General features: G+C 43.1%; 1 protein-coding gene across 3 annotated transcripts in view; it reads left to right on the top strand.

The window, feature by feature from the left end:
• Positions 1–1,349: 1,349 nt before the first annotated feature.
• The window catches only part of LOC129210105 (calcium-activated potassium channel subunit beta-2), a 153,849-nt gene continuing 141,445 nt past the window's right edge, over positions 1,350–13,753 (top strand). For 2 of the 3 annotated variants that reach the window (XM_054835642.1, XM_054835638.1), the window contains exon 1: positions 1,350–1,504. In XM_054835642.1, coding sequence (XP_054691617.1) covers positions 1,467–1,504 — 38 coding nt within the window. In that variant the 5' untranslated portion in view covers positions 1,350–1,466. The remainder of the gene's footprint in view (positions 1,505–13,753) is intronic. The other variant, XM_054835643.1, reaches the window with a different exon arrangement.

The following is a 13,753-nucleotide window of genomic DNA, read 5'->3' as shown; positions in this document are numbered from 1 at the left end:
TCCGTTGGGTCCAAGGGGAACCAAATGCCTTCAGGTGTCTTTGAATATTGCAGCTGGGAACTGGAAGACTCCTTTCTCCCATGAGCAGAATTATCACCTTTATACATGATCTTTGTGTCTCCTTACATAACTTTTAAAAAGCCCATCAGCATATCACCTCAGCATGCAGAGATGGAAAACTGCAATAGCAAGATGTCACAGGGAGGGTTAAGGTGGGGGAGAATAGTATCATTTTTAATAGGACCACTCTCAGCCTTACTGCCTGCAGCAGTTCTTTCATACCTCTGCTACTGGATACAGCATTTTCTGGCTGTGGGCTCAAGGCAGATTTTATTTACCCTGGTGAAGGGAACAACCTTAATTTCTGTCAGCCTCCCTGAAGTAGTTCCAGATTTATTCTGAGACTAAGGGAAAATCTGATCCTAACTTTCTGAAAACAAATGAGTTTACTACACTCTGGCAATTTTCAAACATGACACATCCATCAGTTTTCCTTTCTGACTAACATTTGGCAAAATGTAACTGTCAAAACTTTTTAATTCAAACTGAATTGTTTGTTATTTGTTCCACACCGCATATTAAATGTCAGGGACAAAAGTTTCTATACAGCCTTTGTGTGCAAACATGCATAGCTGGCCAATGACCTACACCAAGGAACAGCCCTGGAGCTTGGAGAAGCTTAAATCCACCAAGGCAAGGGTGTGAAAACACAGCTGGGCCCAGCAGCTTCTGCTGCTGCAGTAAATCCCATTTTGCCTCTCTGCACGTCCCTCTAGTCTTAAAGTCTTTAGAGGTAAAATCATGAGCTCTCCTTCTCAATGCAGTTCTTTTTTGGCACTAAAAATCCCTCTGAGGCAAGGACGGTTTAGTATATTTCCCCTGCCTGCCCATCAAGCTCTTAAAAAATTAAGTTATTAATCATCTAAACATTCACCTCTGCTGCACTAAGGCTTTCTGGCCAGAAAGTCCCATAGGTGGTTATTTCAAATATGACTCTGCTTCTATTGAAGACTTTTGAACTAAAAAACATCTGAAATATGGACAAATGCACCTTGTGATAATTGCTGCCTAGCTCTAATACTTTTAAAGCAGTCAGCTGAGGTTCTGGTTTATATTTCACTAATTTGCTTACTTGGTCCAAAAAAAAACCCAACCCACAAACCCCACACTCCTCATGTAATTTATCTGAGGTCTACACATACAGCAAAACATTGCTTGCAAGAAGGAAGAGAAGTTTGCAGCAAAATTGTTTTGTAACAGATGCATCAATGGAAAAAGTTAGTAACTGGGAGTGTTCTCTCTTCCGCTGTCTCGCAGTTGCTATTAGTGCTGGTCTTTAGGGTGTAGCTTTCCTCTTGGGCCTCTGTGTTTGTTTTACGTCCTGCTTTCCACTTCCTTTTGGTCAGGAGCCTTTTTATGATCAGGCAAGATAATACTGAGCAGCGGCACAGAATCTGCAGCACAAAATGAGCCTTTGCTTTAAATATCCAAGAGACAAATGGAGGTAAGCAGAAACAAATGGATTAAGCTGTTTGGGCTGGGGAATTGCTGTCCGTTCGTTATTTCAAGGTCACTAACAACTAGTACATTTGATTTGTTTTGGTTTTTTTCCCCTATTTGACTGCAACGTTAAGAGTTTAACTAAAGTCCAGCATGGAAATATATTGAAGTTGTAATTGCGTTCAGGCCTTTGGTAGGGATTACAGAGTTGGTTAGAACTGAAATCCTTTAAGCAGGGTTTCCTGGGCCTTCATGGCAGATCTTGGAACACATTTTCCCTCCTCCTTTTTCTCCATCTTGGAAAGCATCTCTGTATTTCTGATTCACTGTGCACACTATACCTAATCAGAGGGTTTATCCCACTGCTATTATCTTCCTGTATTTCATATATATTACAGAGGTTGTATTTGCTCAGCTGTATTGAATCCTATTATAAAAGCGGGGTGTAGAGGGCAGTTTCTGGATGCAAAATGAATCTCCGTAACTAATAAAATAGAGCACCTGCTCTGCTGGAAGTATTAATGCAAAGCCAGAGTTGACAGGGTAAGTGATCCCACTTCATAATCCTATAATGTTGATACAATTTGGTGAGATACTCAGAGCTAAGCTGGACTTTGAGATAAATTGAAAACGGTGTCTTTAAAGGAAAACCACTCAGCACAGGATTTGATGACATGCAGATCTTTTAGTCATAGGACGTCATATCTGGCAGTTAGGCGGATGAAAATAGTCTTGTTTGTTGTGTTGTACAAAGGCGGAGAATATTTCAGTTTAGAAAATAAAGGCTTGCGTGTCCAAACAAGATTCCACGTGTGCATCAAGAGCAGGCAATAAAAGACTAAATATTCTTGACGCCTCTTACTTCTGTTTTCTAAATTATCTTTAAGTATCTTGAAATTTACTGAGATGGAGGTTTTTTCTGTACTGTTCAGTGAATCCTTCTAATATCAAACCTTAAGTCACATTAGTTCTGCATGCACACCTATGGTATGTTTTTGGTCTCCAACTGACTGACGCAAGTGACTGACACCATACTCCCTCATGTTGTGAAGTACCAGAAAGCAGAGTTGCATTTTGGTGTGTGAAGATTTGTAACTTATGAGAGTATGTTAGCTCTGCAAGGGTGTTAGAGAGTGACAACCCTGAACTGGGGACGTATGAGTTATCCTTCTGCTGGTCACATTACCTCTGGCTTCTCCCATTCTCCTCCTGCCTGACTTCCTCTCCCACATAGATCCAAAGCTGCATGGGGCAGGGTCCTTCCCTGGCTGGGTGTTCATACAGTGCTTGCAAATGTCTTGCTTTTATTTACATAGTAGCATAAGACAGATAATAAATCAAACGTGCTGGCTTTATTCATCCCTTTCCATAGCAAAAAGTTCACTAAAGTTGATGGAAGTTTTTACATGGCACTAGCAGACCTCAAAGTATGACTGTCAGTTCATTGGTTTCATGGAAACACTGAGTTAAACTGCAGTTATGTTGGCAATCTGTGCCCAGAGAGCTGAGTCACTCTGTTGAAAGCAGCAGCTATGGCTCCTTTGAACATATGCTTTTCCAAAATACATTCTTCCTCTTCCACCAAGGCCTCCAGCATGCTTCTTGGTATAGATGTTTGCTTTTCATACACTGCACTGAGACAGAAACAGAGGCAGTTATACTTCCAAGCTATCAGGCTGGTAACAAGGGAAGAGAGAACGTCCTGTGTCAGGAACAAACCCAGAAGACAGGCCTGGATTATTTTTATCACCTTAAACCAGTGATACAGACAACGAAACAGGGATGTAGGATCATTATTAACCTCTACAGTTATTTTCACAGCCTGATTTTAAACTCACTTGTATCAGTGAATGTTTCTACTGGCTTTTTAGTTTCTCTTTCTGCATAGCTTGAAATGCTGCCCACAGCCTATGTAAAATCTGAAGTGGCAAGTTTTGGATGCATGAAAATAACCTGCTGCAGTCATCAAAGCCACATCGAGGTGCTTGGGGTGAAGTAGCATCAGTCACCCCTTCTCTCCTGAGCTCTCAGCTAGAACACAGACTGTGAGCAGTTCATACTCACAAGTCCCTCTGCTCCACAGATTGTGCCCTGAGTTATTCTAACAATTTGTAAAATAAAAAGGCAGAATCATGCTAATTGTAGAAGCACAGGCTGAGAAAAATAATATGCAAAGGAAAGTACGCAAAACAATACCCACCTGTAAAATAAAAATGTGCTGGGAATCAGTGGAGAATAAAGAAAAAGAAACACTAGAGCAACCAACTAGAAAAAAAAAGCCCAGCATAATACTTGGTAGTCACAGGAAGATCAAAAAATAAAACAAAACTGCTTTGAAACCTCTTAGTTGGAATACACTGCAGAAGAGCTGACTGGTCCCAAAGAAAGCTGTCAGATTGACATATTGAAGTCAGCAGGCAAATTTGAACAGGAGGTATCTTAAAACCAGGGAAAAATATTTCTATAAGTAACATCTGAAATGTCAGAAAGTAAAATACTTTCAAAAGAAAAACATTGGGAACAGACAAAAACTGAATTTTAAAATCTTCCATCCTGTTTTCTACTAACCACTGCTGGATATTTGACAGCCATTTAAAATTGTTTCTCAAGCTAATTTAAAAAAAAAAAAAAGTTTGCTTTCCCATCCCATCAATTAGAGAAAAATCACATCTTTTTATGTTGAGAGTTAGTTGATGAGTGTCATGTTATGTATCATTGCCTCTGACAGGAATCAAAGCACAGCTCAGAGCTTTTGAAAGGCAAGTGTCTTTGAACTGCAAATTATATGTTATCTGAACACAAAGAAAGTGTTTCAGTTGTTGTTTCTTACTGACATTTCTGCTTTTACCTAAAAGCTTTTTCTGCCACCTTATTTCCTGTACAGTATGAAGCTATGTTGAAACCGACAGTAATGTATTAATTTCTGCTTATACTGTGATGTTTAAAAAAGTGGAAAAAACGTCCAGCATTTCTGGCATATCCAAAGCTTCTGGTGATTTATTGAGAAATACTGGCAAAGGTAACCCTCTGATAGATATTTTGTTCTTCTGGATACATGTGCAGACATTAAAAAGCATCTGTGAAAGTTCGGAGTGTGAGAGTAGGATTTTAGCTCAATTTCTCTGCCCACAGGAATTTCTCCTCTTAATTTATTCTTCTTTAACTCTCTCTTTGGGGCCTCATTCTGAGAGGGATTTAAAATACTCAGACAAAAGCTGCACTCAACCAAATCTACTCAAACAAGAGCAATTACCAAAAAAGAGGAGAAGTCATAGGGAGAGAAAGATAACAAGTGGTAGACCAGCAATTCGGCATTGTCTTTAATTCTACCACATTCAAGTACTTTGGATAAGGTTCAAAAAAAGCGAGAAAAAAAAAATCCAGCAAAACCCAAACAAACGACAAACATCCAGATTTCAGTGCAGCTCCTCAGAGCCTCAAATCTTTTGACTTGCATCCTTCTCTACCTTTTAAAGCTGCTTAAGTGAGGCCAAAAAGTGACACCATAAAACAAACTCTAGTAGTCCTAGGTTAAGAAAGAAAGTTATATATATGTGTCTGCTATGCTGGGCACGGAGTTTTGATCAGCCAGAGAAGAGATTGTTTTGTATGGTCAACATCAGTCTATATCTTGCAAATTAGGAAGCTGCAGGCTGGGAAAATACTGGAATATGAGGCTGTGAAGAAAGTCCAGCTGATGTAGAGAGCTGCTGGTTAAGTCAGGAACTGATGGTGATTCCACCCACTTACAGTCCCTACAAGAGAGTTTAGGAGTTCAGCTATTTTGACTGGGATTAAGATGTGGACATTTGGTATTAAAAAAAATAAATAAATCCACAACATGCTGATGGTATGCTTACCTATTCGTGTTACTCTAGCACTGACTAGTTTGAACACTATGAGGGCGCAAGCAGCCAGTGGGACGGCAGCATCCTCTACTGGGATGTGGAGTCTCCTTCTCTGGAGATATTCAAAACCCGCCTGGACGTGATCCTGTGCAACCTGCTCGAGGTGATCCTGCTTTAGCGGGGGGGTTGGACTAGATGATCTCCAGAGGTCCCTCCCAACCCCACTGTTCTGTGATGTGTGCTGTCTGGCCTGTGTAGGCTGCAAGCGAGCACTCCCATCCCTGTCACAGCACAGCCTCTCTTGGAGAATTGCAGGCTAATCACGTTCGTTACAATTAAGGTCTTAAAGGCAACCACATAAGTACATTAGACCAAAAATCCCATCTAGCCAAAATTTGTTACCAGTAACAATTTACAGACAAAAGTTAGCATGTATCTCCCATTTTCCAGTGCTGAGATCTGCGTGTCCCCAAAGGATCAGCATGCACTTCCTTGAAGCATTAGTAAACCATACAGATACTTCAGCAGTGAATGTGTTATACATTAGAATAACCTCATAGAGAGAACCTATTAGCTAAACAGTTTTCTTTTTCATGAAGCACAACTTTTTATCTAGTTGTGGGTAATTCTGGAATCTCCATCACTGATGGTTTTGAAAAACAGGCTAGACAAAACAGAGAGAGGTGGTGCAGGTAAAGCTGAACCTGCCACAGGGCAGCAGATGGACCAGGTAACCTTAAAGGGGCCTCCTAGTCTCCATTTTCCGTGATTTCTCTTAATTTGATGCTTCTGTTTCACTATCTAGACAGCTGGCCCTGTATTAGTCGATAAATAACAGAAGTGATGCAAGATGGCTTAGATGAGGCTAGTTTGGAGTGTTTGCTTTCATTTCATGAGCAGTCATCCAGCTCTGGAGGAGAGCTAGCAGGCTACATGCACAGCCAGTCTTTGGTTGTGTTTTCAGACATCTGAAAAGCTGAAATCTTGCCTAGCAAAAGAAAGGTTGTGCATGCAAACACCAACCATTTTACAGCTTTTTAGAAAACACCCAGTTGCCTACATTAGTTTGTGATACCGTTTAAGTGACCTGTATTCCTCCACTGTACTCGATTTTGCTCTCACCTGCACTGGGTGACATCAGTCACAGGAGCAGGTCCCACTGACTTCAGTGGAGGGGAAGGGCTTCTTTCAAAAGCTGTCCCTCAGCAGAAAGATTAAGCCATAAGGCAGGGATTTAGTTTGTCCAAGCCTGGTTGCTTTCCCTGGACCCCTGATGCACACTTAGCACCCTATTTTCCCTGCTGTGTCCCAGGGGCATGCAGGCAGCAGCTTGTGCACCCTCTCCTCCTCCAAAGCCTTGCTTCAAGTTGGAACACTGCTACCCCCTGATTTCAGTTTGGCTGCCGGCTCTGCAGACTCAGGAGACAAAATTTCAGATGAACTCAAACTGATGGTTTGGTTGTTGGGGCTATTTTCTTTTTTAGTATTGTGGTGGTTTACCCCCAGCTGGATGCCAAGCATCCACCAAGCCGCTCTATCACTCCCCTCCTCAGCAAGGCAGGGAGGGGAGAAAGTAAGATGGAAAAACAACCCCAAACTTGTGGGTCAAGATAAAGGCAGTTTAATGTAGCTAAAGCAAAAAGCCACGCGCGGAAGCAAAGCAAAAAGCAAAAGATTATTCTCTACTTCCCATCAGCAGGCGATATCCGGCCACTTCCTGGGAAGTAGGGCTTCAGTATGTGCACTCCTTACTCCGGAAGACAAACATTGTAAAAAAAAAAAAAAAAAAAAACACCACACCAACGAATGCCCTCGCCCTGTTCCTTCCCTGTCTCTCAGTTTGTTATTGCTGAGCAGATGTCATATTGTGTGGAACATCCCTTTGGTCAGTTTGGGTCAGCTGTCCTGGCTGTGTCCCCTCGCAAGATCTTGCCCACCCCCAGCCTGCTGCTGGAGGGGGAAAAGAAATGTTGGAGAGACAGCCTTGATGTGTGCTGGCACTGCTCAGTAGTAGCCAAAACACTGGTGTGTTATCAACACTTTGCTAGCTACCAATACACAGCACAGCACCATGAGGGCTGCTGTGGGGAGAATTAACTCCATCTCAGGCAGACCCAATACAAGTATTTTCTTCTACGTCTGTGTTTTGTTCCGCTGAAATACAAAAGGTTTGATTTGCATTTTTGGTATTTGCTTTTACAATCTGAATCAGACAGAAATTCAAAACCACGTTTGAACCAAACCTCTGAGTAAATTACATCTTGCAAAACTAGCCCTTCAGTGCCCTGCTCGAGTGAGGGCCAAGTGAATGCCACAAAAACCCCACAAAGGCAAAGCTGAGCTCCATCCTGCTACAGAGGAGTAACCATATCCTTTCAATCTATCCTGGGGTGCAGCTACATCACAGTCAGAGGCATCACCTTCGAACCAGGTAGCTCAGGAGGGCATCAGCATCTTCCCATCTTACCACAGCTTCGTCTTTTGCCCAACTTACTGACTGAACTTCTTGCTGCTGCAATACCTAGCCTCAAACCCACATACATTGGTCAGCTAAACAACTGAAGAGCCAAAATGTTTAATATTTTCCTGTGCGCTAACTGAATAGCCAAACAATGTGGGGACAGATTGACCATGGCTCCAGGCCCAGTTCTGCAAGCACAGGTCATGCTGCACGTACTCCAGGTACTCTGAAATCATTGTGTTCCTGCCCTGAGTACATCAGACATCCCAGTTTGGTATTCCTTTTTGCAGATGTGCTGTTGTTTTTGGCAGATATTCAGTTTCCCTGAATCATGACGATTACACATGCATTTAATATGTTCAGGAGTTTTGTTAAGGGATTGAAAGACCTGGGTTTAGAGCTGTCTATCACAAAACAGTCTTGAAAACATGTGTGTACTTGAGCAAGAAAAGCCAAGTCCTCATCTAGCAAGAGAACTTTCATCTTCCCGCAGCAGTCTTTCTCCTAATTTACAGTCTCAATTGTACACCCGGGAAACTTAAGATTTATCAGTGTCAGAAAATACCTGTATCTTAGTTCCTTCACTGCTAAGAAATATGTAGAGCTGCTTTCATTACTTCAGAGGGGTTTGTTTACTGTTGTTTTTTTAAAAATCACCCCCAGTCTCCTTTAAAAATAAATTTCTTGAAAGGCTCTTATTTTTGGAACTTAGGAGTCATAATGAATCGAAACCTGCAAATGCAATTCAGTTCAGACTCACGTGCTGAGTCATGGGTCCCTCTCAAGTACGTGGAGTAGTCAAATCATGTCCATGTAAGGGGATTGGCAGTAGCTTTGGAAATATCTGTCTTCTCTCCCTGTTTGCACTCATGAGCCGTTCTTCCAGCTCCATTTTTTATAAAAGCAAATAACATTTTGTCTGCAAGCATCAGATACTGTCTCAGTAACCATTCCTGTATCAGTGTGCTGCTGCATAGGATGGGAAGAGAGGCTCTGAATTTTGTTATGTGGTCTGAGTTTGTCTTGCATCATTAAAATTCATAGTACTATTAACAGATCCTTTTCTCTCTCTCTCTTCTCTTTTACTCAACAATGAACAAAGCCAAACAAGTGGTTCCCTGTCATCCATCACATACCTGCTCTTTTATCATACCTGTGCAGCGTTTTCAAAATCAATGCTAATATCTTGTCAGTTGTTATTAAACTGTTTTTCAATGCTCCAGACCTCTTTATTTAGAGATTTCCCAAGCTGATGAGGTGATCAGAACCAAACCTCTTCAGGCACTGATGGCTCAGCTGTGAGTGCAGAAACACACTGCCCTCCCAGGAGCCCTCGCTCGCTGGCCCCAGCCCCTGGCTGATGCCCCTCCAGCACACCCTCAGCTCTGTCGCTGAGCTGCTGCGCCCTTTGAGGAGTTCACTTTGCCTCCTGGAGTATGTTTCTGAATCACTTTTTGCCTCCTTTTACCCATTCAAAGTACATGCTTGTGCCACATAACTGCATGAGCTGTATTGCCCCAGGGAACCAGGTGGTGACTGCTTCGTGCTGTGCTGGCAGCAATACGTGATCTTTGCAGTCTTATCACCAAGCCAGATAGATACATGCCCCGGTTTTCCTCCCTGTGAATGAATAAGGTGCACCTTATTACATGTTTTGTTAAGCCACAAGTACAATATTAGCAGGCGCCTTGTACAACTATCGATCCTAATCTAACAGTAAAGTAGTGCTCAGGCAGGACAAGTTTTCAGGTTTTGATGGCTTCTCGTGTTTCCAGGTTCTGGTAAGGAAAAGGCATTGAAAAAAAATATTTGAAACAATTTATAATCTACTTTTGTGGCTTCAGATAGGTCAGATTAACATCTGAGCACGTTTGTCAAGGAAAACAAACTACCATTCTGAACAGCTGGAGGTTTAGCCATATCCAGAGCAAAGTCCATCAAACCTAGAGACATGGCAAACTGCCAGGCAGCTGCAGGTGTGTCATTTTGATGGTCACACAGGAATGTCCTCGGGGCAGGAGGGGATTAATGATAACTCCCTGAAACCCCAAGTGCCTCATTTTTGAGCTTCCCATGGCAGTATATTTCCTCTTCCATTTTCACTTTGTTCTTAAAGCTTCACTCTTCATTTAAACCCTCTAAGGAAACTCCTTGCAAGATAGATGTGCATTACCCTTTCAGGCGAAAAAGAACCTCTTTCAAAAAAATAAATACTGAAATCTATTTAGTAATGCCCCTCATGTATATATCTCTCTCACATCTCTAAATATTAGTTCAGAAAACAGCTTTCATTTACAGCAATTTCATTGCCATAATCCAGATAGCATGGATTATTTCTATAGTGATGCTCTAATGCTAATTTGCAAGAGTGGGAGGCAATTTGCTATCCTAACAAATTACTTTTGTCCTTGGATGAAACAGGCAGCAGAGACAGTGCCCCTGGTTAATTGGAAACACTAGATAGATATCCATAATGTTCTATATGTGAAGTCTAGTGTTGGAGATGTTATTAACATTCAATTTAACTCCTACAAAATTAAAAGTAAAGCTTAATGCTCATCTCCAAGCAGAAGCCTCCTTGAAAATAGCTTGATGTGGTGTTTTGAAAGATGTCAGAAGATTACCTCTTCACAATGACCAGGGAGATACGGATCCAAGTAATGATATCTGGGTATTTACAGGAATGATTCTTCTCGGAGCTGCTCGTCACAACTAACTATATACAATACACATCGAGCTTATAAAACCAGAAGCACACTTCACTCACGCTGAATCTGTCCATGAGAATGGACGGAACAAGGCTTAAATCCAAGCCCAGCAGTCTCACATAGGACTTCAGAGCTACTGCGTGAAATACAAGATTAGGTGGACACTATCCTTAACTACAGTTAAAAACACTTATGAACTCTTAGCGTACAGACCCACATGCTGATGGTAACGCATACAATACAGCAGCCAGTCTAGACGCTATTTCTACATCCCTCTCCTCCTTCTCTAAAGGAGGGGTTTAGGGTTAAAGCAGTGGATGTAAAAGATTTAGTTTCAGTCATCAAGCCTGGTACAGGTACAGGGCATGGTGACCATGGTTCACGTTCCTTACCTGGGGATTATCCCTGTTCATTCCAGGCCTCACTGGTGTCTGTGAAGATGATGAAGACTATCCCATCTCACAACAGCTTGAAAGTACATCCCAGGCCCGCCAGTCATGTGCTGCCTTACACTGGGTCATGAAGCTAGAGGTGCTTAGAGCTGCATAGAGCAGCTTTCCATAAGGAAAGTAAAATTTGGGAAGAGACTCCTATAGAGTTTGAGAAGTGGGTTTATCTTCAAACCATGGTGTGACAAGAGTGCCATTCAGGCAGCCTGGCTAATCAGCGGAGGCACTGGGTGCAGGACCAGGGGCATGCAGACAGGACAGCTGGACCACTCAGCTCTGCCAAGGCTTGAAGTGCAACTTTGGTCCGGATCAGAGCGTGACAAGCAAACAAGCTCTTCTCTGCCTGTGAACCCTAGAGCCCGGCAAGCAGCACAGTCTGCAGATCCGGGCTGAAATGAAAAAGCAGCATCTGCCAACATACTTGCAGGAGTTGTTACATCCACAGCTGAGTTCAGTACAAATATTATTTGTGAGGGACAAAAAGCGATTAGCATCTAGAACTGGCTCTTGGTAGAGTCACCTTCAGACTAGTCAGGCACAGTCCTACTTAATCTGCCTGCGTTTCCAGAGCGCTGATCACCATGTATCTTTGCATCATGGCCATCCATCACACCCCCAGTTTCTCATCTAAATACTGCCAACAGCACTATGAGTAGCCCAGCGCTGACACTCCCTCCTTCTCCCTCTGCATCTTATTATTTAAGTTGCTGCTGGCAAAGAAAAGGAAAGTGGCTGTGTCCACAGTGACATTAGCAGAACTGTCAGCTTAATCAATGCTGATCCTTCCCTCCTCCCCCCCCCCCGCTTCTCTGCTGCTCCTTTTTGAGGCAGAAGAGCCCTACAAATTCACCACTGTGCCCAGCCATCCAGAAATACTGCTCATTTTCCAGAAAGCCTTTGGTAGCATGTGGAATTGGAGGCAGTCAGGGTATGTTCCCCTTAGCCACCCAAGGTCCTCTGAGCAGAGCCATCACCAGGGCTCCCAGAGCCCAAGCTTCTCCCTTGGTCAGCAGGAGCATCTCTGGCAGCAGGCGAGCAGAGTAAGGAGCCCTTCTGCTCTCTGCAGATTAACCATCATGGGGGAAACAGTATTACAGCAGCACTAAAGGCAGAGCAGGTCACCAGAAAGGCTGTGTGCTTTGGGAGAGACCCTTCTGCAAACAAACAAACTTGTTGAAAGGTTTCCTAAAACCTGGGAAACTAGGATGCTTGTAAGTAGTCCCTAATCTCTCCCATTCCAACAACATGTGCTTTTTCACTTTGGAAAGGAGCAGGCAAACCTCCACTAGCAATGCAGCTCTATTCAGCTCGCTTACCACCACCCAAGGCCATTACTGAGCGACAGCACAGTCTGTAGAAAGGAACAGAGCTGCAGAGGATAGTTCCTAGTGTGAACTGCAGAGGATTCACCCTGAGGTGATCCTCCTGGACTCCAGGTACCCCATTAAGTCAGGCAGAACTGGCAGGCAGACACACGCATGAGTACAGAGCAGCTGCCACTGCTGCCTTTCATTGTCCTCAGGACTTCAGTAGGACAGGGAATAAAATTAGCCTCTCCACCTCGCCCAGACCCTCACCACCTTGTCGCAGCAGCATACCCTCCCCTTTTGGTAACTGTTTTAAGCAATGACTTAGAGGCAGCTTGCTTGGTATTTTTGTTTGTGTAGTGTTTAATTTATTTATTTCTTAAAGACAGTTTTCAGAAATGGGGGGTTTATTTTTTTTTCTTCTTCGGTTTGCCAGGCTGACACACCAATTCCTGATGTGCCTTGTTTGATACAGTACGTCAGTCAGCTGGAACTAGATTTCATGTAACAAAGCATTAATAATGTAATTGCAGAGGGAGCATCATAGCAAAGACAGACATTCTTGGAAAACTAGTATTCCAAAAAGTTTCAGCATCCATAATCCTCTGTCTTGTGTCTTGCAAGTTTGGTGTGTGGGAGTTAGCACACCCTCGTCTGTCTCTCACCATGCCTGCACCATTTGTCAGCTCATTGCAGTTCTCAGCCTACTGTCAAGATCACTCTCCCCTGTCATCATCTGACGTTTCCTGGAGTTGCCTGGAAGGGGACATCTTGAGTGCAGTTGATCTGCCCCAGCATCACTCAGCCACAGGACCTGAAGAGGCAGCGCAGACCACTCGCTTTGCCTCCTGGTCTCTCCTCCATCCAGAACATCTGAACCACAGCCAAAGTACAGCATGTGCCAGGGACAGGAGCAGTCATGCTCTGGGTCTCAGCACACTCAGACGTTATCTTTCCTGCAGTTCATCCCATCACAACATAGATGTGGCCTCACAGTATAGATGTGTTCATTGTACTGATAATAGTAGGGTTGTTACCTATAAACTTTCCCCCCTCCACTGCATCCCCATGTGCTTCTCTGACACTCTCTTTGCAAAATAGTCAAGGAAATTTTATGTACCATGTTGTTGCACACAGGTTTCCCTAAGACTTTGGGGGTCAGAAAAAGAATGGTTTGTTTCTTTCCTCCCATGACAAAATAACCCCTTCCAAGCAGCACTGCAGTACAAGTTACTGCATTTCAACAGGAGCAACTCCATCTGGTCAATATTCCCACCAGCGTGGCTGCACAGAGCTGGTTGTTTAGCATCTCTAGATCGCACAGTGATATGAACCTAATCAACTCTTTGTCTCAATTTTCAAATCTCATTGAGAAGCATATCTTGTCTCCCTTGTCAGTACTGCTTAATTTTCCTCTTCTACTAAGCTATTATTTAATACACTGGCGGTAGCTAGCACTGACAGGCAACATAGTTCATAG

The sequence above is a fragment of the Grus americana genome, chromosome 9, assembly GCF_028858705.1.
Source record: "Grus americana isolate bGruAme1 chromosome 9, bGruAme1.mat, whole genome shotgun sequence".
Lineage (NCBI taxonomy): Eukaryota > Metazoa > Chordata > Aves > Gruiformes > Gruidae > Grus > Grus americana.
Note: the sequence above shows the minus strand (reverse complement) of the source record. Positions and strands in the feature narration are given on the sequence as shown.